This window comes from Scomber japonicus, chromosome 1, assembly GCF_027409825.1.
Source record: "Scomber japonicus isolate fScoJap1 chromosome 1, fScoJap1.pri, whole genome shotgun sequence".
NCBI classification, from domain to species: Eukaryota; Metazoa; Chordata; class Actinopteri; order Scombriformes; family Scombridae; genus Scomber; species Scomber japonicus.
In genome coordinates this window covers 30475978-30500666 of record NC_070578.1, presented here as the reverse complement: position 1 = coordinate 30500666, position 24689 = coordinate 30475978, and the positions used below count along the sequence as shown (strand labels likewise).

The window sequence follows — 24689 nt, the reverse complement described above, 5'->3', positions numbered from 1 at the left end:
ACAGAAATGTCGATCTCCTGTGTTTTGTTTTCTCTTCCTAAACCTGCTGTGTTGCTGTGACTCTGATTGCAGCTCTGCCCCTCTGAGAGAAAAAGCAGAATGAGATCCCAAGGTGCTCCGCAGTGGTATGTGCATTAGTTCATCACAGTGAGCTGTTGTGATTGCAGTTTACACATAGCGAGGTGGATTTAAAGGAACACAGTGATCATATGTGTGCACTTTTTAACAAATATGGTATTGAATTATTCAAAAGGACTTGGAAACTGACCTAAATCTACTGAAGATTAGGCATTAAAACCTGAAAAAACAGAGTTTGCCATCATACCTTTGAGATAAAGCATTAACTCACCTTTTTTTTTTGTTCAAACTTAAGCAAACATTTTGTTACAGATTACTGATTACCATATAACAAAAGCCCTTATATGTTTACTCCAAAGTGAAAATGTATCACACCAACAACATTTAATTAATTGTTCCTCATTTTCTTTGTTAACGCGAACAAACTATCACAAATCAAATCACAAATAATACCTTTCCATGTTTTCATTCTTCTGTGGCAGTGAGACATGTTTGCTTTCATTGCTTCACAGTTTGAACAAGATAACAGGCCCGGGGAGCTCTGGATGGCTGGCTGGTCTCACCCATCTTTCCTTGGGTGTGACAACTGCTGTCGGCGTGAGGGCAGATGGTGACAAGTTGGTTCACCAGCAGACGAGCAAGAAAGCGGCATGAAAGGAACTCTGTTGACTTTTGTGCCGGTGCAACTCACACCCTTCATTCATGATGTTAGCCTTATCAAGACCAGCTGAAACTCAGATTGCACTTGTGTGTTCAGAGCTGAGCTGAGCTGAGCTGAGCTGAGCTGAGCTGAGCTGCTGCACCCTCTCTGTGTTTCTTGCAGGCAAATGACAAAAAAAAATATTAGCTCCATACAGACTTAATGTCAATCACAGCTGTTTTGTTTGAAGGGAGAATTTTTTTCCCAGAAACCTGCCTGACTGGCTTGACTGACATCTGCTTGTGACAGTGTGGCGCAACTGCAAAAAGGAGAGCCTTGTTTTGGAAACGGCAGACCTTTCAAATGAATGCTGAGATGTTTTGATTGAGGAGCCATGACTTTGGTCTAATCTTGAAAAACTTGTCTTCCATTACAGCACAAACTTCGACTTACTGCTTGTGGTGCAGCAGCAGCAGCTCAGTGTGTGTGTGTGTGTGTGTGTGTGTGTGTGTGTGTGTGTGTGTGTGTGTGTGTGTGTGTGTGTGTGTGTGTGTGTGTGTGTGAGTATACACCTGTGAATGGGAGGCGGTGGAGGGAGAGGAGGAGGAGGAGGAGTGGCACAGGTACACTGGATATTCTCGCAGGGTTTGAAGAGGGAGGAGAACCTTTGAGACAGCATGGCAACACAAACCTTATAAAAATAGAGGCACACCCAGCTGACGGCTTCAGTTCAGCTCACTGGAGACCGCAGTAGCAGCACCTTTGCAGTAGTCATGCTCAGCCTCATCAAATTACCACGAGTCTTCAGCATCAATCAAGTGCCCAAAGTAAGTCCAACTTCACTGTATGTTTCCATTTTGTTTCACACAGTCAGATTGAGCTGGAGTTGATTTAGAGGGTGAGGTTGTTGTGTCCCTGGTTATTTTAAAGAAAACTTAAATCCAAAAGTTTTTATTTTGCTCACAGTCTCCTTATTTACACATTTCTTATTTCACCACATAATATAAACACACTTGATTTCTCAGTTCTACCTGTGAGTGAATTGCTGAGATTGAAAAACCCTGAACTGAACTTGTTTGGGTGCAAGTGATGCATTTTTTGGATACCTCTGCTTCAGTTGAGTTTGAATGTGTTTATTTAAAGTTGCCTCGGGTGAAGGAGGATATATGAATGTAATGTATCAACATATTCAGAAGAACTCCTAACAAGCAGTCTTGCTATAGACTTACTGTGGCTTAACTCACCACTGTGTGATTTATCTATGTCACATTCATTTCATGCTTTTTAAAGAAGAGATGGAAGTACCCCCTGTTTTATATTTAAAAAAACGTAATGTTGATCAACAGATACCTGACACCTGTAATCATCTTGTGAACCCTCTCAGATTTATCTTGGGATGACTCAGAGTGTCCCAATCTGCCAGTTTGGGAATCCCAGTCTTAAATGAACACTGAAGGATCCTAAACAACACTGTACTTGCTAGATGATATTTTACACACAGATATTAAGTCCATTTAGATTATTGCAATTTTTTACTTGTTACACATTGTTTAAAATACTTTTAAAAGACTAAGACCCTAAAGCATATTCAAACTGATAACTGGTCTAACCAAAAGTTTACTTCCTCAAGGTTTTCCATGAAGACAGCATCATCTCCGGCTACCGCCACCCTCGCAGCTCGGCCACTGACTGCATCCTGAGCCTCTTCCAGCTGACCAATGAGACGCTAAATATCTGGACTCACTTCCTGCCGACCTGGTACAGCATACCTACAATTCTTCACTATGTTAAGATTCCTAAATGTGTGCTGCTGGTGGAATGACAACACACTTGTCACACCTGAGGGCGTTTTCAAACTGTTTTGACAGGCACACTGATTTATGTTTATGGTAACGTGTGGTTTGGTACACAGTGTTTTTTAATTTATTTACAACTCATGAGTTTATTTGCTTATAATCTTATGAGGAAAATGGTTATAATCATACCCACTATAATTGACACCCTACAGTTTGCAACTAGCACAATCTTTTGCTAGATTTCTGCATAACAGATGAATGACTTTCAGAATGTATTGAAGTGCTGTGTTCATGATCACCAGGAAGCTTTCCTTTGTAGTGCTGTATGTTAAAAGGAATATTGTAGAACCTGTAAAACCTGGAGCTAAGAAAGTAATCCAGATGTTTTCTTATATGACTTCATTTTGTAGTGTAACTCACATTCTCTGGAGTTGTGCGTGTTTGTCTAGTATCACATTAAGAGAGATGATTTGTTATCTCATTAATGGCACATTATTAACAAAGGCTAACTGACTGAACTCCGTCTATATATATTACCATAGATACACTCTCCAATTAATAAATAAATGTCAGCAGAGAAATGGGTTTTACATTATAATGAAGCTGTTGTAGATACTGTGACCTGTCAGCTTCAGTTTGAATTGACTTGAGTAATATGAGAAGGATGGCACGTACAGTACAGACAGGTTTGTTTGGAAGTGGTACATCCCAGCAACCACACAGGTCAAATACACCTCCTGCAGTCTCACAGCGCGGCTCTGTCGGAGGTCTTTCATGTGTGACAAGCCTGAAGCTTAACAGGACTCTTGTGGTTTAGCTGCATTTGTAGTTTTTCTATACAATTACTCCACTTTGTCAAACACACCCTAAAAAAAGTAAGCACATTTTCTTTGGCTAAGCCAGTTTACTACTTTAACGAAAGTGAGTGAAGTCTTAGTTTAATTTACAATCTACAGCTGTGATTTATTACAAAGTCAGAAAGTTGTACTAACCATTCACGCCTTTAAAACATTGTGTTATTAAAGTGAATTCAGGTGATCAAGATTTTTTGGTCGTACGTACTTGTCACTATGAACTCATGACAGGAATGATTAGGTTTAACTGTGGACCAGTTTTTCTTTTTTAGCTTTACAGTGTAAACTCAGGTCTATATGTTCGTTTTAATTCTTTTGATTAATTTAAGAATAGTATTGATATTTGACGAGGGAAAATTTTGCATTAAAGCTCCATTTCTGTTCAACTGCCAACCATTTGTGTTTGTGAAGAACAAATGGTTGCACTGACAAGTTGTGGAATTAAAACAGTCTTAAAATTAAAACATTAAACTTTAGTTTCTGGTAGGTGTATAGGAGCTAAGTGTTTATTTTGTTATCTACTTTAGATTTTTAGAAAGTTTTGTATAAACTATGAAAGTCAAAATCTTCAGCTTTCATCAGTGGAATACATTTTTCCTGGAGGGCCAGATTTGGCCCAAGGGCCTCTATTCGCCTACTGCATGGTGTGTGGTAAGTTTTGAAGTTTGAATTTAGAGCTTACAACATAATGAATGTGGCTGCTTGAAATTCTGCAGACTAGTTAAGCAGCGTCGTGCATTGGGGAATCAAATATGAACATGCTTTGCAAACTGGAAATCCAGTTCAAGCAATATCACTTAAAACTTCGTCTACTTTAAAACTTTGAATTCACCTAAACAAAATAATTCCTCTAAATAGTTACTGTTGGTTTTAAAAGCCTTACAAAAAAACAAACAAACAATCAGAGTCACTACAGAGAATACTGCTCCCACCAGCCACACTGCACTTCCTCCCTGCAGAGATGGCAGTTGCTTTGACTGCAGGGTCCAGGGAGAAAATGTGTGTGTGTGTGTGTGTGTGTGTGTGTGTGTGTGCGTGTGCGTGTGTGTGTGTGTGTGGGAGGTGAGAACATACAAAGGTCACATGAGCGTTTGGTGTCATGGGGCTCAGCGTAGAACTACAGGCCCACCGCTAATGAGCAGATCTGGGCTCAAGGCTTTCATATGAGTTGCCACAATTAGCTAACTGCTCAGTGACGGGGAAAAGCACAAATAATGTTGATTTGCTAATGAGGTGCACCGAGACCTGGAAACAGTGGCTACGATACACAGGGCAAACCTCCTGATAAGATAAAGCTTTTTGAATAGAACTGTGAGCTATTACTCAATGGACAGATGCTGACAAATACATGATTAATTGAGTAAAAATGTACATGTTACCTTATCATAAACCACTCCACCTGCTTCTGGCTCTGGCAGGGAAAGTAAACCCTGTTTGTGTCCTTTAAAACGTGTGAGCTTGAACATCCTAACCAAGGCAAAACGTCCTCTTTGATACGCTTTTAAATAGCTCATTCGAAGTCTTCATGTCAGGTATTATAAAGTGGGAAAATAGATATAAAGTAAGGTAATTCAACTCTTTTTGACTACTTTTGCTTCTCAATGACTACTTGTTTCTTACTTATAAAACAACAACAGGCCTACCGTACAGTATAGTGTTTGGCTTCTTTATCGACCCGGCCGTCACATTAATTAAACCATTTTGAAATACCGGCTTTGTTATGTTGCTGTGTTTGCACGGCTGTCACTATGAGACAGGACAGAATGTTTGTGTGCGTGAGAGATAAGATGCTGCTAAGGTTGTGTAGTTGTTGTTACGTTAACTTTGCGTAACTTTGCGTAACTTTTGCTCGACCACACCGTGACATACACCTGCCCTAAACTTCACATTACCTAGGTTAAGTGTTGCAGAAAGGAAAATCTCTGCTCGGGACCACCAAAATGTTAGTAGCAACCCTGCTTACATGCAAATGACCTGAACTGGAATGAGTTGTTTGACTATTGCATTTACTATATTTCTCATTTATTCTCATTTATTTCTCATTTATTTTCCCCAATATTTCACTTATCTGTATGTGCAGATACTCATTTGCTGCTGTATTATTTTTTTGTGTTGGTAGCTTGACTGCTGATATGATTTTTGACTTTTTACTCGCTGACTGAACTTCACTCTGTTCTTGTTTCTGTAAATAAGTCAGCACACTGCATCCACTCTGATCCAGTAGACATAATATAAGTTGTTTCTCCCGGCAGGTACTTCCTATGGAAACTAGTGACGGTGGTGCTGATGCAGACAGCATGGCAGGACTCCTTCACCTGGCCTCTGGTGATTTTCCTCATCTCCTGCTGCATTTATCCGCTGGCATCCAGCTGTGCTCACACCTTCAGCACCATGTCAGCTCGGGCACGCCACATCTGCTTCTTTTTTGACTATGGCGCCCTCAGTTTCTACAGCCTGGGTAAGTCTGTGTGGTTTCCTGAATTTTACTGGTATGTGTTGTGTTACTGAATTTTCTGTAACTTAACAGCTATTTAAGTCAACCAGAAGTTTACTCAACCAGAATGAGAAAGACTTGCATGATGTATGAAATTCAGATCATTTTTAAAGAGGCATGAGGAAGTCTTCAGATATGCTGGATCTGTATGAGGTAAAAGGTTATCATGTCAAGATAATAATTAGATAATATCATGACACAGCGACAGAAATACTACAACATACTTCACATCTCAATATGAATGAGTCATTCATACTCAGACTTATGCAGTCTAATCCATCAAATTAGACAGGCCTAATTGATCTCTGTTGTTATTTTTGAAGCCGTACTGACAGGTGTTATATATTCTGATTTCCTGATGTGCGCAAATGGTGGTTGATAAAATATCAGATAGACAAAATGTATAAAAACATACAGGATTGAAAGTTTAAAGTTTGCACTGTTGATGTGTCCTCCCACAGGGTCAGCTATCACCTACTCAGCCTATGTTTTCCCGGACAAGTGGGGGAACAGCCTCTTCCACCAGTGTTACATCCCCATTGCTGTGCTCAACACGGTTGTGTGCACAGCCTTGGCCTGCTACTCCAGGTATCATCAGAAAGTTTATGTTCTCTTTTATAAAGCATGCTGCTATGCTAAACATTGTATGCGGTGCTGCTGCATGCATAACAACAGGGTAGCATTAACTAGCTCCAGTTTAGAGACTCAGAGCCAAGCATTGTTTGTTTTGAGGGATAAATCCCTGCAAATCTTTAAAGAATCCAGGAATGTGACTGACCTCATAGATTTGTGATGGGCACTTCTGTATTGAATTGTAATGTGTTACATACGTAAATCCTGCGTCACAGCCTGACCACAGAGTTTGGTAAGCTATAGGCGCAATCAAAGGAATGGTTTTCTAAATAGAAAGGTTTTGTCCGTACATCTTCCAGCAATATGCAGCTGAATCAGGAGCTTCTCAGATCAACAGCAAACTTCAGACAGAAGACTGGAGCACAATGATTAATATCCAGATTTAACAGTGCAAACTCTGTAGTAATGACACAGTAGTGTTGAAACATGAGTCTGTTTGCACTGCAAATCAATCACTGTGCTCCAGTCCTTTCTCTTAGCAGGAATATTTTTAATCAGAATTTGAATTATTCAATGACCCAATTATATAAAATGACCTTCGTCATGTGATATAAAACACTGATCCAACTCTTGTATTTACATTAAACACATTGTTAGAGCTATTATCTCTTCATGTACTGAAATAATGTTGGCTTGATATAGCAACCTAATTATTGTTCTTTCACTCATCTCTCCTCATGGCTAAGGCTTGGCTTACCATTTCTGCAATATAATCATGACATCGTAAAGAGGTAAAGACTAAAGTTTGCTAAAACTCTGCTCTTCCTCTTAATTTGCTTCATTGTGTCTGTGTGTCTGAATCTTTTTGTATTGTGTCAATAATAAGTGTTTATTCTTCAAAAATGTGATTATCCTGCAAGAATATTCAGTTTTGCAGACAATCTTTATCCAGAGTATGTTGTTCAGTAACATTTTAACATAAAAATTGAGCAACAGCTTGAAAGAATTGGGTGTTTCCTCACTGCGATACAAAAGATACCAACCCTAAACAGTGATTAACTCTAACCACAGTTTCAGCTGGGCAGGTTAGAGGGGCTGAAAAAAACCAGTGGCAAAACATGTTTTGCAGCCTCGTGACGAGCTGACTTTACTGCATGAAACTCATAATGTGGTTACTTTGTTTTGTATGTATTGTTGTTTCTGTCAAGGTGTGCTAATCAGAACAGATCTCAGGTCACATTAGTCATATAACTGATTTAGAAAATACCACACATTTTATTAAAATTCATTCTTTCTTTCTGATCTAAAACCTTTTTATTTAAATTTCTAAAGTAAATCCAATTTTTACAAACTGATTTCTGCAGTTGTCTGAAACTTTCTACACTTGATCCACAGCAGCAAAGTAGACACACCAATTTCTATACAGATACAGCTTACAATTCTTAAACTAGTTTGATATGATTGTATTAAATTACAGTTATACATTTCTATATTATGACATTATAAGGAGTGCAAGAAGTTTACACATACCGTACATAGCTTCCTCCACAGGCATGACATGGCTTGAAATAACTTTTACATTTTTCATTTCAGATTCCCTGAGTACCAGAGCCCAAAGTTTAGCAAAGTCCTCCGTGTCGTTGCATTCGCCTACCCCTACCTGTTTGACAACATTCCTCTCTTCTACAGGGTAGGGTCACATTTGGGCATTTGAGGGTGTGTGTGTGTGTGTGTGTGTGTGTGTGTGTGTGTGTGTGTAAGGAGTTTTTGGATCATTTTAAAATACAAATCTGGCAGTAACTCTTTTTTACTAATAAGTAGATCAAAATCTAATTTATTTTTGGGGTCGATCATTGGCTCCAGTGCTCAGTTTATCAACAAGCTATGGTATGATGTGTGTATGAATCTAGTCCTGTTGAAGTGGTTTTACTACGTGAATGTGGTGGACATTTAGACAAAAACTAAAAAAGCTAAACAGTTCATGCATTAAGGGCCCTTTACCTGAAATAGTCGCAAAATGTCTGTATATATATATGTTAGATTTAAAACACTAACAGTTTAATGAAAGAAAAAGTCAGTTTTCGTGTCGTTTTGGATACAGAGCTGTTGAGCACTTTGGCTGGTCACCTTATGTGTCAGGTGTGTCGAACCATAAAAGCACAAGCTGTGTCCCCAGCAAAGTGTGTTAGTGTGAGTGTTTCTTCCTGTCATGTAAAAAAAACTTTCTAAAGTCTTTAAACTGGAAATACAAAACATTAAACACGAGTAAAATCACCACCTGCCTGAAAGTCAAAACATTTTATTTATTTATTTATTATACCATAAAAGAAATTAATAATGTTATCCAAGACGGTGATCTGCAGTGTTGACGAATACAAATTATATTTTATTATTTATGAATTAATTATTAATTAAACTTAAGTGTTTGGACTTCTCTTGTATATGGTGATGATTTGGGCCTTTAAAAAAAGATAAAAGTCTCATCATGCCCAGGTGCTTTTGGGTTAAGGTGCCAATATAAGCTGCAATCTCCATTAATCAAATCTGGCCACTTACCTTTGTTGCATCTCTTATATTTAAACATTTCTCTTGAGAAATGTGTTTTGCTGAGCATTGGATGTTCTGCATCCTGCTTCATAAGGTTTTACACATTCACCTTAGGGACTACAAGCACAGTCTTATGTGACACAACCACCCAGCAGCTCCACTGACAGATGCTTAATAAACGCCTCATTAATAAATCTGAAAGTGATAAATGTGGCTTCCTGTTATGTGAATAATGTCAACAGCTTTGTAATGTGGTGAATCTGCTCTGTGTGTGATGTTTCTGCAGGTGTTCCTGTGTGTAGGGGAGGGCTGTACAGACAATGATACCAACATCCTCCACTACTATCACATCGCACTGGCTTTCCTCACGGGCTTTCTGTTCGCCACACATTTACCTGAGCGGCTGGCACCTGGCAGCTTTGACTACATAGGTAAGACTGATCTGAGGAGTACTCTCACTTTGTAAAACATCACTTGGTCTGTCCAGTGAGCCAAACAGATGCTGATTGTCTCACACTTTAGACTCCTGACTGCAGGTGAGAAGTGCTTAGACTGTGAAAGATATTTCAGCTTTTATTCACACATTTCACCATGTGTACTGATAAATACATCTATTTCTGTGTTATACTTTTGTTTTTGATCTACTTTTAACCTGGTTTATTCATTGGACCAGCTTCCCAACTTTTACATTTTTAAATAGTTGTGTTTTTTTTCTAATTTTATGAAGCACTTAATGTATTAAAATAGCTTCTAGCCTGTAAATTAAGTAAATTATAATGTAATAATGGCCATTACAGATTTCATATTTACATGTATCTTAATTAGTCAATTAATCAATTGAAAGAAAATTAATTGTCAACAGTTTTGATAATCGATTTATCATTTTAAGTTATTTCTGAACAAAATTGACACAAAACATTTTCAGTTCATGACAGTTTCTCAGATAAGATAGCTTACTGTGTTTCTGTTGTAAAGTGATCACGTTTGGTTTTTGGACAACTGGTCAAAGTAAAAAAAAATATTTGAAAAACATTCTGAGAAATTTTGATTAAACTTTTTTTCTATTTTATAAAGGAAATGGTCAAGCCAAATAACAGTTAACAGACTAATTGAATGTGAAAATAAGCCTTAGTGGCATTTTCTTTATGCAGCAGTTGAAGCATATCTAAAAAGACTCTACAGAGACAACAAACTAATCAGTGATTAATGTTAGAACAGACTGAAGTATTGAGCAATGAAAAGCAGTACACAGAGAATAGTACATTAGAGAGAGACTCGAGTATTATAAGGTACCCAGAACTAACCTTATAACATACAAGGCATGAAAACCTTTTAGGTTTTGAACAGGACAAGTCAAACTGCAGATGAGATTAATTTTTTTTATCAGTTGAAAACAAACCATATGAGTGGATTGATTGAAAAGGTTTCCAGTTCAGTGCATTTATGTGCACACCAGGGGAAGATGGAAATGTTTCTGTTGCTCAGATGCCAGATTTGGATCTCAGTCTGCTACAAATAAATCTAATTCTCAACCAGTTGAAAACACTGAGTTCACATTAACACATAAAAAAAAATCTCATTTGTGTTAAACATTGTGAAATGATGCTAATGCTTAACCACCAGGAGTTTTGCATTCTGTTAAAACCAGATGGCAATGTGACTCATTTGCTCAGTAGTGAAGACTTCAATTCACTATTGTCCATCACTGTGCTGCCTGAGCTCAAACATGACTCGACTGCTCCCTCTGCAGGTCACAGCCATCAACTCTTCCACGTGTGCGGCATCTTAGGCACCCACTTCCAGATGAAGGCTATTGAGCAGGACATGGTGACACGACGCCCCTGGCTCCTCCAACACTCCATTCCCATCACCTTTGCCAACTCAATGGGTGCAACACTGTTTTGTGTGGTGCTCAATTTGAGTATCATCATCCTTTTCAGTCTGCCTCTCCTCTCAGCTCCAATATGCCAAGAGAAGAAACATGATAAGCGTCCAAAGACAGCATCAGCCAAGGCCTGTGCCTGCTACTGAACCTCCGGCTTCAGAGATCACAACTTAGATCCAAGTTAGTCAAAAGTCACACAAAAGAGTGTAAAAAATGCCTTATGGGTGATATCAAACATTTTGTGAGCCGAGGGGAGCTGATATAATGTTTAAGTGATTCATAACTCATGGTGGTGTTTGGCCTTCAGACATCACTGTGATGGCTGCTGTTAGATGTGACGGTAAATTGAAAATAAGGGTATAGGTTTGTGCAAACACACAATGGAAATATAACAAAATATTTGTTACCATAATATGTAATAAATCTAAATGTTTCTCAGGAAACTTGTTCCTTCAAAAGCTACAAATGTAGCAGGTTAGCTACATTGCAAAAATATTTATAGACAGATTTTTTTTGTGTGCTGATTTCTCTGATTTCCACACACGTGGGGCATGAAGAGTTTGTAGAGCTGCGGGGAATAAAAACAATGTGAAACCTTATATTTATAATGCCTGTGCTTGTAAACAGCCTGTTAGATTGTACTGACATGTTGATGAAGAATGAATTAAAACCAGTGACTGCACACAAATAAAACATGTCAACACACAAGAGACAGTTATGACAAGGGAGGAAAATGTTTTGCTCTTGAATTTAAGTAGCAACTTATTAAAAATGTTATTCCGTTAAAATATCTCATATGTAATATTTTCTGATTTATTTCCCTCATATGATTGCTGTTTTTTATTCCAGTGGGGTCTGTATGACATTGTCACATTGTTTCTTTGATGCATAACTGGAAGTATTTATATACAATTTTTATTTATTATGAATTTTTCAAATAAACTATAAACCAAACCTGCATGTGTGTGATTTTGATTCCAAATAGGAGTGACGTAGATAACTTATCCAGTAAATTGTTACCTAGTTTGGGTCAATATAGCACCAAAACAACACCGGGTTAATGTTACCCAGAAAGCCACTCAGTACAGGTGGTTGTTTTGACTTTTTAATTTATTTAAAATAATCTCCTCTGCTGTTATCAAACTTACAGGTGGTGGTTATTGATTGTTAGTAAAATGTAGTTCTTACATTTGGTTTTAGCTTAAGCCTGTGTTGTGTAACACTGAGTCAAAATAATACATTAAAAACTGTATCTTTATTGATCACTCTCCCGCTCCCACTAAAAAAGACTGATGTTGTCCTTATATACATCCCAGGAACATTACACAAATGTATATAATCCCAGCAACTTCTGCATATTGCACATTTATATCTTGCAGATTTATTCATACAGAGATTGTTTACTGCATATAGTATTTTATTTTATTTATTGTATCACTTTCACCATTACACTGCTACTTTTCCCCCACTAAATTGCTGTGTCAATTTTGAATTTCTCCCATGGGGGATCAATAAATAAACATATTATCTTAGCTTAAATATTATTAAGAAAATTAATAAAGTTGGGTCTCATAGAATTTTCCAAAAGTTATGAACAGTCATTTTCTAGTATTACAAACGAAATAACAAAGCATGGCTCCTATGTTTGAGGTTTCTGACCCTGCTGTGTGGATCTGACCCTGAACGCACCAGCACACACAGAGTTAAATAGTGGAGGCGGGACTTCCGCTGCTGCAGGCTGTATCTGGACTGTGATTGGCTGAAATACCCGCCCGTCGAAACAACGTCTCACAAGAGGGAATTTTTCAAATCGAGAAGAGGCGCACTGGTGTGAGGTGGAGAGGGGCAAAACAACACAAACAATGTACAGACCCGGGTATGTATCACCGTGTTTTACATTCATGTCGATAAATAGCTAACAGTTGTGGCTCGGCAGTGTGTTAAAGCATTACGTTTTAAGTACCTGTCCACCGGTGTTTGATATATTAGGCAAACAGTCGAGATAACAAGGACGCTACACAGCTTAGCTAAAGCTAACTTAGCTGTCTGGATGCCAAGTAGGTAACAAGGCAGGTATCAATGGCTTTTAGATTAACCTTACATCTCGGTTTATACACTGATAATCTGTTGAAAACAGCAAAACCATGAGGAAATATAGGTTATTTTTACGCTTGTTGTACGTCAATCTCAGTTTTTAAAAGGTAATTAGAGAGGTAACAGATAGCTAAGCGACGGGGAAGAGTGATACATATATACAGGGTTACCACGGTCGTGAAATTCCTGGAAAAGTTATGAAATTAGAAAAACTGTTTTCCAGACCTGGAAATGGTTTGGAATGAGGTGAATGTTTTGAATTAAGGATAGCCCAATCTGATATCAAAGATAACAGATATAAGACATGCTGCATGAACTTGGACCCCCCACTTTTACCATGTCAGAAATCAGTAGATTAATTGAATATGAATATACTAATCATCAATTTCTATATTTAGCTTTTTAATATATTCTAATTTGTGATCTGTTGTGTGAGATGTTCAGCAATCATGTGAATGTAACGTGTTGGTGTCAACATACTTTTGACCCTGTATGTAAGTGACTGTAACCTAGGTGAGTTATTGGAAGGATTTACTTTTGATGACATGTACAATAATGTTTTTTTATTTCTTTGACTTTTTATTTAATTTTTCAGGAAAGGCAAGACTCCTCGGAGGCCCGGCCCAAGGAAGGCATCCAACACAGAGAAAGATCCAGTTGGAGTAAGTGAACACTTCACTTAGTTAATCGTCACACTGAAACAATAAATGTTACACCACAAGTGCAGCTTGTTCTCATGAAAGCCTTTGGGAGAAATTAAAGGGAACATTTCCATTGTGCTAATCTACTGATTCTCTCAAATACAAGACATGAAGACTTCAACTGCTTCAAATCTTTAAGATATTATATTCAAGTAGTTATTGAATGTTGTTCTTCCAGCAGTGTCATCAATAAATCAGAAGTGGCCTGCCTTGTCAAAATGTGTTTAATTGTCTTTGTGTAGGTGTACTGCCGTATACGTCCCCTCGGCACAGAAGATGAGGAATGTTGTGTGGAGATGATCAGCAGCTCCACTATTCAGCTGCACCCTCCTGATGGCCTTAAAGCCAACCGCAATGGAGAATACAAAGAGGTAAGTGTGTCTTGGTTATCTGAGCATGAAAGGAAGTAAGTTGACCATCTGTGATAGAAAATGGGAGGAAATAAATTTACACCAATCGGTAATATAGTTTAGTTCAACAAACATCTGCTCTGTACTTATCTAAATGACTGTAAATCACACATAAATTCAGAACAATAAAATAAATCCAAGTGGTCAGGTCATAGTTTGGATGAAGGCTTGTATTGTCAACTTTTGTAGAATACTGTTGACATGTTTTTACTTATGTGTTTATCCTATCAGATGCAGTATTCCTTTAAAAGGGTGTTTGGTATTAATACCACTCAAATGGAGCTGTTCGAGGATATTGCCAAGCCTCTAGTTGAGGACCTCATTCATTGTAAAAATGGTAAGTGAGCTAAAAGTTTTTTTGAGGGCATAACATGTAAAATGTGCACTGTGTTGAATCACTAGATGTACTGTTTATCCTCTCTAGTGCTGAAATGACGAGTTGTTTGGATTGTTGTTGAGACAAAACAGCAGTCTGGTTGGATCTGGTTTCTTAGATTATCTGAAATTGAATAAACTCAACAAATTAAATGGTAACATAATCATCAGATTAATCTTTTAGCCTTTGTATTAATGTAATTGTGATATTCTGTGTTCATAGGTCTGTTGTTTACATATGGAGTTACTGGAAGTGGAAAGACCTTCACCATGACCGGCTCGCCTGGAGAGGGCGGGCTCCTCCCTCGTTCTCTCGACATGCTTTTCAACAGTATCTGCCCCTTCCAGGCCAAGAGATTTGTAAGACTTTTATTTCTTAATGTTGGCAATAAAAGTGTTACATGTTTGTGGAGGGGTGAGACTTTAATTTTAAACGTGTTAAATCTTCGTCAGGTGTTCAAGCCAGATGACAAAAATGGGGTGGAAATCCAGAGTCAAGTTGATGCTCTCCTGGAGAGACAGAAGCGAGACAGTCAACCATTAGTTCCCAAAACACCCTCCTCCAGGTAGTCATTTATTTCCCATATTGCTCTCTTACTTACTCACTTTTAAGTAGCTGAATTTAAAGTTGTTGCTATTCTTTTGGATTTGTTTTTTAGGCAGAAGGCTGCAGACCCTGAGTTTGAGGACATGATCAGCCCGGAGGAGGCATGCAAATCTGAGAATGTGGACGAAGACTGTTGCTACAGCGTTTTCGTGTCCTACATCGAGGTCTATAACAACTATATCTATGATCTCCTTGAAGATGCTCCGTTTGACCCTATCCGACCAAAGTAAGAGACAAGCTTTCATTTGAGTTTCTGAACACAAGGTCATGTTGAAGGATTGGCTGTACAAAGCCTAATTGTATGTGTTTGGTTGTGCTCCTTGTATGAGATGGAGACTCTGTACACAAATTGAGTTGAACTGCACCCACATAGTTACACCCTCCTAATGTTCACAACAGATCATTATCATCACAGCAGTGACTGTGTTCTGTGTATGAATAATTGCATTCAGGCATAGATTTTTTTTCTCTCTCGTAGTTTTGTGTTGAAAAGACGCACTTTTTAAAATCCTGTCTTTGCTTAGGTGGCTTGATGGAGGCACGCCTGTACGAAACACTGAGTTCATGTATGTGGCCCATAAAAATATACCCAGTAATGGTGTTACTTGGCTGTAGCTCATATGCTGCGTAGTTCATGAGTCAACTTCCATCCCATTAATACAAAGCCCTGTGAATTAGCATCTGTGACATACTGTAGTTTACAACCTTCTTTGGTAACTGCTATATTTTTAGGATTTGCTCCCTGCTTTTAATTTAAGTGTTGAGATGCGCAAAAAGTCCCTGAATGGCTCGAGCTGTTGTGTAAACCCAGTGTGCATGTGTCTGTAACCTGAATGAAGCGTTCATATGTCTCCCTACATTGTATATTACTTTAATATTTATTCTAACTAACATCAAGTATTTATAATTTCTGCCTCTCCTGCTTGTCCTACTAAAGAGATGCATAATTATGTGAGCTTGTTGATTTGAATATGTTAATTATTTATCACACAAACATCTTTCAGACCACCTCAATCCAAGATTCTGCGTGAAGACCAGAATCACAACATGTATGTAGCTGGTTGCACAGAAGTGGAGGTAAAATCTACAGAGGAAGCTTTTGAAGTCTTTTGGAAGGGTGAGTGGTAAAAATAACCTTATGTCAGTTGCATTGTATTATATTTTAATTTAATTGTATTTTAATTTATAATGTGCATTCCTCTAACATGTAGACCCATTTGAAATTGTGTTAAGGTTTTGTTTGAACTTTGTTTTCTAAATGGTTTTACTAAACGTATAAGGAGGCATCCATAGCTTGGACCCTGCTAGTATGCAGTAGGGCAATTTTGAGATATAGATTCTGGTTTGGCTTTTTATCAGTTTTCATCTTCATGGTTTACCAGTTAAATTACCAGGGATAACTGGTTTAAACAATATATCTCACTTAATAAAGAGCTTATTTGACCTGTATTCTTACTGCTGTTACTATTGTCACACATTGTATTAATGCTGCTTCCAGGACAAAAGAAAAGAAGGATAGCGAACACTCAACTCAACCGTGAATCCAGTCGCTCCCATAGTGTGTTCACTGTAAAGCTGGTCCAGGCCCCTCTTGATGCTGATGGAGACCACATTATGCAGGTGACAATCAGCTCCAAAATTACACACTGAATACTTTTCTAATTTATATCCATAAATATTTGTAATTAATTTGCTTTTAAAGAGGCATGTTAATCAACTCAATTCTCCAGCCAATGCTTGGTGATACTAACAGTCTGTTATTGACCTTTTAAGGACAAGAACCAGGTGAATGTGAGCCAGCTGTGTTTGGTTGACCTGGCAGGCAGTGAGCGCACCAGCAGAACCAGAGCAGAAGGCAGCCGTCTCCGTGAAGCGGGTTAGTTTTTTTTTCTTTACTGTAGGTCTTTTCTGTGTCTGTAGATTATTTCAGTTACTTGTACTTTATGCTTGTTCAAACACCAAATGTGTTGTAATGTCTGATTTGTATCTTCATGACAGGTAATATCAATCAGTCCTTGATGACGCTGCGAACATGTATTGAAGTCCTGCGTGAGAACCAGATGTGTGGAACTAATAAGGTTGGTATTTTGTTCCCTGTACATCTCTGTATCATCAGATTTTAACCGTTTATCTGTTTTATGATTATGCAGAGTTATATTATTTATCTTCGAGTCCATAATATATATGTGGCAGTTTCACTGAGCCTTTCTCTTTTTCCAGATGGTGCCATACAGGGACTCCAAAGTAACACACCTGTTCAAAAACTACTTTGATGGAGAAGGAAAAGTCAGAATGATTGTGTGTGTCAACCCAAAGGCTGATGATTATGAAGAAACAATGGTAAGACTATTTTGATTTTATTATCTTGTCTCTTTAATTTGCTTTTCCAGAAGAAAATAAATCATCTGTGCTACTGCCAGCATAAAGCTACAATAAATAATTGCCAAGCCATCAAAGTATTTGTCATGATGTTGAAGAAACTCCCAATGATTGTGCTGTAGTAGATTAAAGGCTGGCTAAGTGCCATTAAGAGTTATGGGTTGTAACGTTAAGTATTTAAAAGTGCTTTGTTGTTTGTGTTGTAGCTGGTGATGCGGTTTGCAGAGATGACACAGGAGGTGGAAGTGGCGCGTCCAGTTGATCGGCCAATCTGTGGCCTCGCTCCAGGACGCAGACACAGAAACCAGGCATTCAGAGATGAGTTGTCACGTCGCCTGGAGGAGCGAGAAAGTCCCAGTAATGTTGGTAAGTCCCTCTCAAGTCTGTACTACTGGCCAATTGTGCTCCTGTTATCCTGTAATAGTGCAACTGTTTAATTTACTGTATGTTTCTTATTCTTTACAAACTGTTCCACGACTTACTCTGATTCCTACGGTAGATAATCCAGATGTGCTGAATCAGCTCATTGAGAGTCTTCCAGCTCTGCCTCCATGTGAGCTGGTGGATCCAGCAGATGATCACATGCTGCCTCGCTTGATTGAAGTTCTGGAAAGGAGGCATCGTATCCGTCAGATGATGTCGGAGCATTTCAACAAAACAGGTACAGACCCATTTCCTTCACAACAAATTATGGTCTTATATATAGAGATCTTACTTCAGTGCTGATTTTAGACAGTTTTCAGTGCAACAATGATGCACAAGTTACTTTTTTTATAAGGCTACATATTTATTAACTTGTTGCTTGTCATGATTATGATCACTCATTTTAAGTGAAAATTATTAGAGGTCAGACACTCAGTTGGGATATTTCCCCTATCTTAAAAAAGGTTCGTATAGTTTCTTTATCTGAAATTCACTGATGTAATTTTTATTACATCAATTTAAAACCAGATTTCTATGGACAGATGCATTCCTGGTTAATAAAGAGATGTTAAGACTATAATCCTTTTGAAATGTCGTAGGTCCTATTGTTAAAAGGTGATTTAAGGAGGATTTTTTTGTGTTCTTGGGAGCACAATTAATTAAAAAAAATGAGGGGCATGGCATATTTATTTGTGTAGCACATTTCACACTAAAGGGCAATTCAAGGTGCTTTACATAATGCTTTAAACTTTAAAAAAGAAAAATAACAAACATTGAAATGCAAATGTTAAAGAATAGAAACCTTAAAAGCTAAAGAGGTAAAAGCAGGGAGCTGAGTAATTAAGCCAAATGGTTAATTAATTGCATGCATATATTTGTATTCTTCTGTAGCCAGTACAATGAAGTCCATGCTTCAGCAGTTTGACAGTCAACTCGGTGCTAAGGAGACTTTCATCCATGATCAGCGAAGCAAACTGAGTGAAAAGGACAAAGTCATCCTCAACCAGAGGGCGGAGATGGACCGGTTAGAGAAGAAAAGCAAAACGCTGGAATACAAGGTGTCTCCTTCACTTCTCACACATTTATTCTGCAACTTTTTAAACATGTTTGGAAAAAGTAAGGACGTGAAGTCACTTAAGTACAGAGAAGCTTGTGTATATAAGCCATTTTTAACTAATGATGTCATAGTGTCAGTTTACATTGAAGCATAACAAAACTCTTCTACCTCTCCAGGTTGATATTCTGCAGAAGACGACTGGCATGTATGAGCAGGACAAACGTTCACTTGAGCAGGAGCTGGAGACCCGGGGCCAAAGGCTACAAATGGAGCTGTCAGAGAAGAAGCGACTGGAGCATCGCATGCAGGGCATGGTCACAGACACCAAGCTCAAGTGGGAGAAGGAGTGTGTAAGTGGAAATATTAATAACAGCCCTGCTATTTGGTGTAATGTCATGTGTTTATGAGCTGTGTATGAATGTCTGTGCCGTGCCATTCACTTCATATTCTAGTCAACATACAGTCACTGCTCAAACAAAGTAGGGGGTGCACATAACAAATATTTTCATTATCAATGAATCTGTCATTTATTTTCTCATTGTTTAGTCTTTAGTCAATGTCGATCACTGTTTCCTGAATTCCAAAGTAATGTCCTCAAATGTTGTTTAACAGTACAAAATTCAAAGATATTCAGTTTACGATCATGATGAAAGAAAACAGAAAATTATGTTTGTAAGAATTTAGTTTTTTGTAGTTGTCTTCTTTTTTCCTGCCTTTACTGGTGCATTGCTGCATTTCTTGATACATAATAGCCACCTGTAGATTGTTTGGAAAAATGTAAAAACCAGCGGCAAGAATGTACATAGACAAACTAAATGGGGACCCAGACAAACATTGGTACCTTTTTTAATGGGTGATGTTGTAACCCCAAACCTCAATGTTCACCATTGGGGTTTTATGAAGCGCAGGGTACTACTTAAAACAATGGGTGGTAATTATGCCCTTTGTTAAATAAGAGTAAACTATATATTTTTTTTTAGTTATACCTCCTAAGTATAATTATAAAGTTCTCTTCACTGCACAATAGAACAAAATGTGTTTGTGTTAATAAAACGTAAACCAAATTTTAAAGCTGCCATGATGTCAGAGTTTTCGCAAAATTCAACTTATCATCTCACTGGTGTTTTTACTAATTAGGAGAGAAGAGTGAACGCCAAGCAGCTTGAGATGCAGAACAAGTTGTGGGTGAAGGATGAAAAGTTGAAGCAGCTCAAAGCCATCGTGACAGAGAGCAGCAGCGGCCGCCCCACTGAGCGTCCAGAGAAGCCCGAGAGGCCCTCAAGGGATAGAGACTGCAACGTTGGCCCCAAGAGGTCGGCGTCACCATCACCGCTTCCTGTGAGTCTTTTACTCGGTTTACTACCTTTTTCCATCAGTCAGCACTTGATCACTTTGTTTTGAAAATGAATTTACGGTGAAAATTTTGCATGCTACTAATTATTTTGTGATAATCATCAACAGAAATCCTGAGATTACTGAGCTTACTGTTACAGCAGCTTCTTGTCTTTGTTTTTACACTTCAGTGTATTTGTGTCAATATGGAGTCTCCCTTAACATCCACAATGCTTTGGCCTCATCCCCTCATCACTTTTCAGGACTACAGCTCAACTCCATCCTGGCAAAATCGAGCCAATGTTAGGGCAGTTCAGGACCCTTACCCCACCTCTTCATCCCCCTCCTCCTCCCCCACCTCCTCCTCCTCCTCCACCATCACCTCCGCTTCATCCTATCCTTCAGTAGCCTCTTGCATCTCAGACTGGGAGCAAAAGTTCCCTGTAGACTCCAGCAGCAAGGTTAGGCACATTGGAACCCCCCAGAACAGGAGCCGGACTCCTGCTCCACACTACGGCACCAGCAGCGTGGGTCGTAGGAGAGGCCAGCGCTGGGCCCCAAACACTGAGGCCCCCGCTACGAAACTTGTCTATGGGCTAGACCTAGAGGCAGGCACAAGGGTTAGTGTGTGTTAGAACCTAGATGTCCTCAAAGTGTGTGTAGTTTTGTTCTGACCTCCTGTAGTTTAAGCTTTGCCTCGGTAGAACTGCACCCGTAATGCTATGAGTAAGTATCTGCTTGATTAGAAATACATTAAGTAGAGGTGCTACATTAGTGTAAACTGATGTTTGCCTTATCTAGACTATAAGGTAGACTCATCAGTTGTGCTCTTCTAGACTTGCATTGTAAGCTTTTCAAGTAGTACCTTTTATGAGAAGTTAGATCATGCTTGTAGTCCTTTCTGTTGCCTGTTACCAAACTGCTTGCTGAACCTCTAGAATAGAGTTTTCCCTTTGCACAGATGTGTACAGACTTAGAGCTGCACCATTTAAAAAATGGCAAATACTGACCTAAATTTATTTCATTAATTTAAGTTCATTCATTAGAAATCAAAATATCCCTTTTCTCACTTCTTTTTTTCTTTTTCCTGTAATGATGACTGAGAAAGTGCATTTATTGTATCTTAAATCGGCATGCTCATAAAAACTGGGCAACAAAAGCCAAGAAATGGATAAGCAAGCGTATTTGTACTATAACATATTAGTCAAATTGAAAGGTTTGGTTAGTCTGTGTAAAGTTTCCCAGGCTTTACATAGATTACATCGATTTTCGGATTTGTGAACACATGATTTTGACTTTACTGTCGCCGTTTTGAAACTGATGTTGAAACCAGTATCGGTCACCTTGGATGTAACATCTCTTTTTCCATGTAGTCGCATTCTTAGACCCATTTGCACATTTGAGCTGCTTTGCATGACGATGCTCATCAACCCTGCTGGGCTGCTTTCCTTGCTGTGTGTTTTTTAATAAGCGCTGTTTTGAAAAAAAATGTATGACTGGAAGTAGAGCTGCAGTGATTGGGATTAATCGATCAGTCAGTCTTCCAAAAAATAATCGGCAACATTTCTGATAGTCAAGTCACTTTCAAATGTGGACCTGGAGGTAATTCTTCCCTTGAAATGTAAAAATGAATGTTAAAAATGGCTCAATGGAAATGCCTTTGATCTGTGATGAGTTCCAGCTGTACATTAATTTTCAAAAACAAAAATCACTCTAACAATCAACCTTCACTACAAACCTCGACAACCTTCAAATGGTCTTTCTTGGTGTCACTTGTGAATAACTTCCTGGTTTGTCTTTCTCGCACTGGGATCATCAGACGGCTCCGCCAGTTCGTCCAACGCACAGGCGCTCACATTCCGCGGGTGGGGAGAAATGGGTAGACCACAAACCATCTTCTAATTTGGACCTAGACACTGTCATGCAGCCAATCATACCCAATGCAATCAAAGTGTCGACCCCGAACGGGAAAGCTCTGTCTAAATGCCAAAAGTATGTACTTAGACATCAAGAGCTTGCCTCTGACGGGGAGATCGAGACCAAGTTGATAAAGGTAAAATGACATAATTTGACCCCCTGATTATTTTATGTGTTGCATGAATTTGACTCGGACTTGATTCACATTGGGATTGTGTTTCCGACATTAATGGGACACTACTACTCTATGCTATGCTTTTCTTCCTGTATTCCCCTTTGAACCCATGTGAGTTTGTTGTTGTTTGTTTTACTTCTTTAGGGAAATGTCTTTAAAACCAGAAGTGGGGGACAAGCTGTGCAGTTTACTGACATTGAGACATTAAAACAAGAGTGCCCAACTGCACCAAGGTACTGTATTTACCCAAGTATGCTCCAATATATTTCCAATACTGCTCTGTATGTGTTGTTGTATGTTTTATATGCAAACTTTAGTTACATATAATTCAATTTTTCTTAAATTTAATGTACAGTATGTTCAGCTGCCTTTTTAAAAACTTGGCAGCATCATGATTGATATTTGCATTCTGGCTGAAACAATGTAATGACTTCAGGTCCAACCATGTAAAGAAAAATGTTACATTTATTTAGGCCCTTTTTATCCTTTGCAGCAAGAACTTGCACAGTGTACAGGTTAAAACAATTATCAATTAGTTTTTTGCATAGGAAGTTATGAATGGAAAATTGAGACAAAACTAAAAACTGTAAAATGTTAATTTATAAAAACAAAAACAAGAAAGCTTTTGAGGTTAAGTTTGTGATAATGAATCGGTTAAAACTCAATATGTTAATGCATTGAGATATATCACTAATCCAGGCCATTATTTTTATATGACCAAGATTAACAATCTAAATTATATGTAATGTGAGTTAAATCTGTGAAATAAGGTGTTTGTTAAGAAAACTGACTGTTTTTGTTTCAGTCGCAAGAGACGATCAGGGTCTGCAGAGGGACCTGCACAAATGGAGGACATAGAAAACAGGGTAAAGTCCTCAATTGCTTAACTGAAAAATATCGTATTACTGTTGAAATATGCTTATGCACATATATCTTTAGGTTTTGTAATAATTATAGCTTTTAGTCAATGATTCTTTTTTTAAAGAAAACTAGTAACACTTTTCCTCCCAATAGGCTCCGATGGCAAGCACAAGCACAAATGTGTATCAAAAGTAAGTAAATTAGTGTTTTCATGTGTTTATGCACTGTTGTTATATGCTGTTAAATATGATTTAAATTCAGGCCCATTAATATTTTTGTACTTTTTTGTTTTCTTTCTTCCAGACGAAGAAAGCCATAACTTGCCGTACATATGAAGGACCTTTTTTTCCTGACTGAAAACAAACAGGATTTTTCCTATTGTCTATTGGAGCAGTGAAGGGAACACCATGTGCACTATGCATCTTTTTGAAAGCCCAAGCTTTTTTTGTATATTTGATCTTATAACAATTTTTTTTGTGCTGTTATAGTTGTGCTGTTATAATTTAATCAAAATCCTGAAAACTTAAAGCCTCCAAAATTACATAGATTTTTAAAATGTAGACTATTTCACTACGCTTTTTTCCCTTTTTGAATACAATGATAACTTCTAAAAGGCTAATATGAAAATGTCATGATAAAGACAATGATTTATTACTTTTTACCACCCAAAGATCAGAATATTAGAGTTTTAGGAAATGTTATTTTCTTTTAATGTATAGTGCTATTTTTTGCTCTTTTCTTTTTTAGAAACACAATGTGTCAGGCATTATCTGTAAATATAGAGCTGCTAAGTAGGTGTTTCTTAAATCATTTTTCTGACTAACTGGAAATAAGTATTATGAAGCTTTTTACATCGGTTTGTAAAACAACTCATCAGATGTGTAGCACATTACTCTTGGTACTCTTGGTACCTCACTTGGTGGCATTAAATTTATTATGGACACAAAATCTTGTCATGATGATTTTATGATTTACAAATAAAAGCAGAAGAGATTAAATGATCAAACTTTGGGAACTTTGAAAATATGAGAACACATACACACTGTTAACAAGCTACAAAGACAGTTTAATAGCTACAGGGTCAAGCACACACACACACACATTTCCTTGTTTGTCAAAGCCATAGCTACCTACTCAACCCAAAGGCTAAGCACACAACTTTTAGACAGTTTTTATGCAATGATGTTGGTCTTTCACAGGTGACAAATGTCAAAGGAAACTACATCACTGCATCTAAAGTCCTATGGACTGGATCTCACTCTGTGTTCAGCTTATATAAAATTCCACCAACGTGTTTCATACACATTGACGCCACTGTTATGGGCACATTCTGGATGATTTTTCTTATATCAACCTGTGAGACAGTCTATTCAGTGCAAACTGTTAATGTTCAACAGACAAGTCTTTACAGCAGGTTCATCTCAGGTAATAATGTTTCTTTGTTAATGCTTTAGTTTTAAAGTTTCATTTATTCCAGTTTACTCTGAATTC

The 24689-nt window shown here is 38.0% G+C and overlaps 2 protein-coding genes across 2 annotated transcripts; both read left to right on the top strand.

Annotated features, from left to right (window-relative positions):
• The first annotated feature begins 1491 nt into the window (after positions 1-1491).
• On the top strand, positions 1492-11013 carry paqr5b (progestin and adipoQ receptor family member Vb). Its single transcript, XM_053323648.1, has 8 exons — positions 1492-1545; positions 2349-2476; positions 5621-5826; positions 6324-6450; positions 7182-7226; positions 8029-8125; positions 9269-9413; positions 10733-11013. Exons 1-8 carry the CDS (start codon positions 1492-1494, stop codon positions 11011-11013), a joined length of 1083 nt encoding a protein of 360 aa, XP_053179623.1.
• Positions 11014-13563: 2550 nt separating this feature from the next.
• On the top strand, positions 13564-23702 carry LOC128362803 (kinesin-like protein KIF23). Its single transcript, XM_053323658.1, has 22 exons — positions 13564-13623; positions 13905-14033; positions 14304-14409; positions 14671-14807; positions 14901-15013; positions 15107-15280; positions 16059-16171; positions 16553-16674; positions 16828-16930; positions 17053-17132; positions 17275-17394; positions 17640-17799; positions 17933-18094; positions 18748-18914; positions 19090-19263; positions 20051-20251; positions 20509-20865; positions 22065-22298; positions 22482-22570; positions 23143-23203; positions 23352-23389; positions 23502-23702. The coding sequence occupies exons 2-22, from the start codon at positions 13959-13961 to the stop codon at positions 23515-23517; spliced, it is 2802 nt and encodes a 933-aa protein (XP_053179633.1). The 5' UTR covers positions 13564-13623; positions 13905-13958; the 3' UTR covers positions 23518-23702.
• Positions 23703-24689: the final 987 nt, after the last annotated feature.

Bases quoted from the DNA above. Each gene is read 5' to 3' on its own strand.
- LOC128362803 (XM_053323658.1), top strand. From the start codon at position 13,959: ATGATCAGCAGCTCCACTATTCAGCTGCACCCTCCTGATGGCCTTAAA. The intron at 17,133-17,274 runs GTTGGTATTTTG...CTCTTTTTCCAG, and splicing joins AGATGTGTGGAACTAATAAG to ATGGTGCCATACAGGGACTC. The intron at 19,264-20,050 runs GTAAGTGGAAAT...TTTACTAATTAG, and splicing joins TCAAGTGGGAGAAGGAGTGT to GAGAGAAGAGTGAACGCCAA.
- paqr5b (XM_053323648.1), top strand. From the start codon at position 1,492: ATGCTCAGCCTCATCAAATTACCACGAGTCTTCAGCATCAATCAAGTG. The intron at 2,477-5,620 runs GTACAGCATACC...TTCTCCCGGCAG, and splicing joins ACTCACTTCCTGCCGACCTG to GTACTTCCTATGGAAACTAG. The intron at 8,126-9,268 runs GTAGGGTCACAT...ATGTTTCTGCAG, and splicing joins ACATTCCTCTCTTCTACAGG to GTGTTCCTGTGTGTAGGGGA.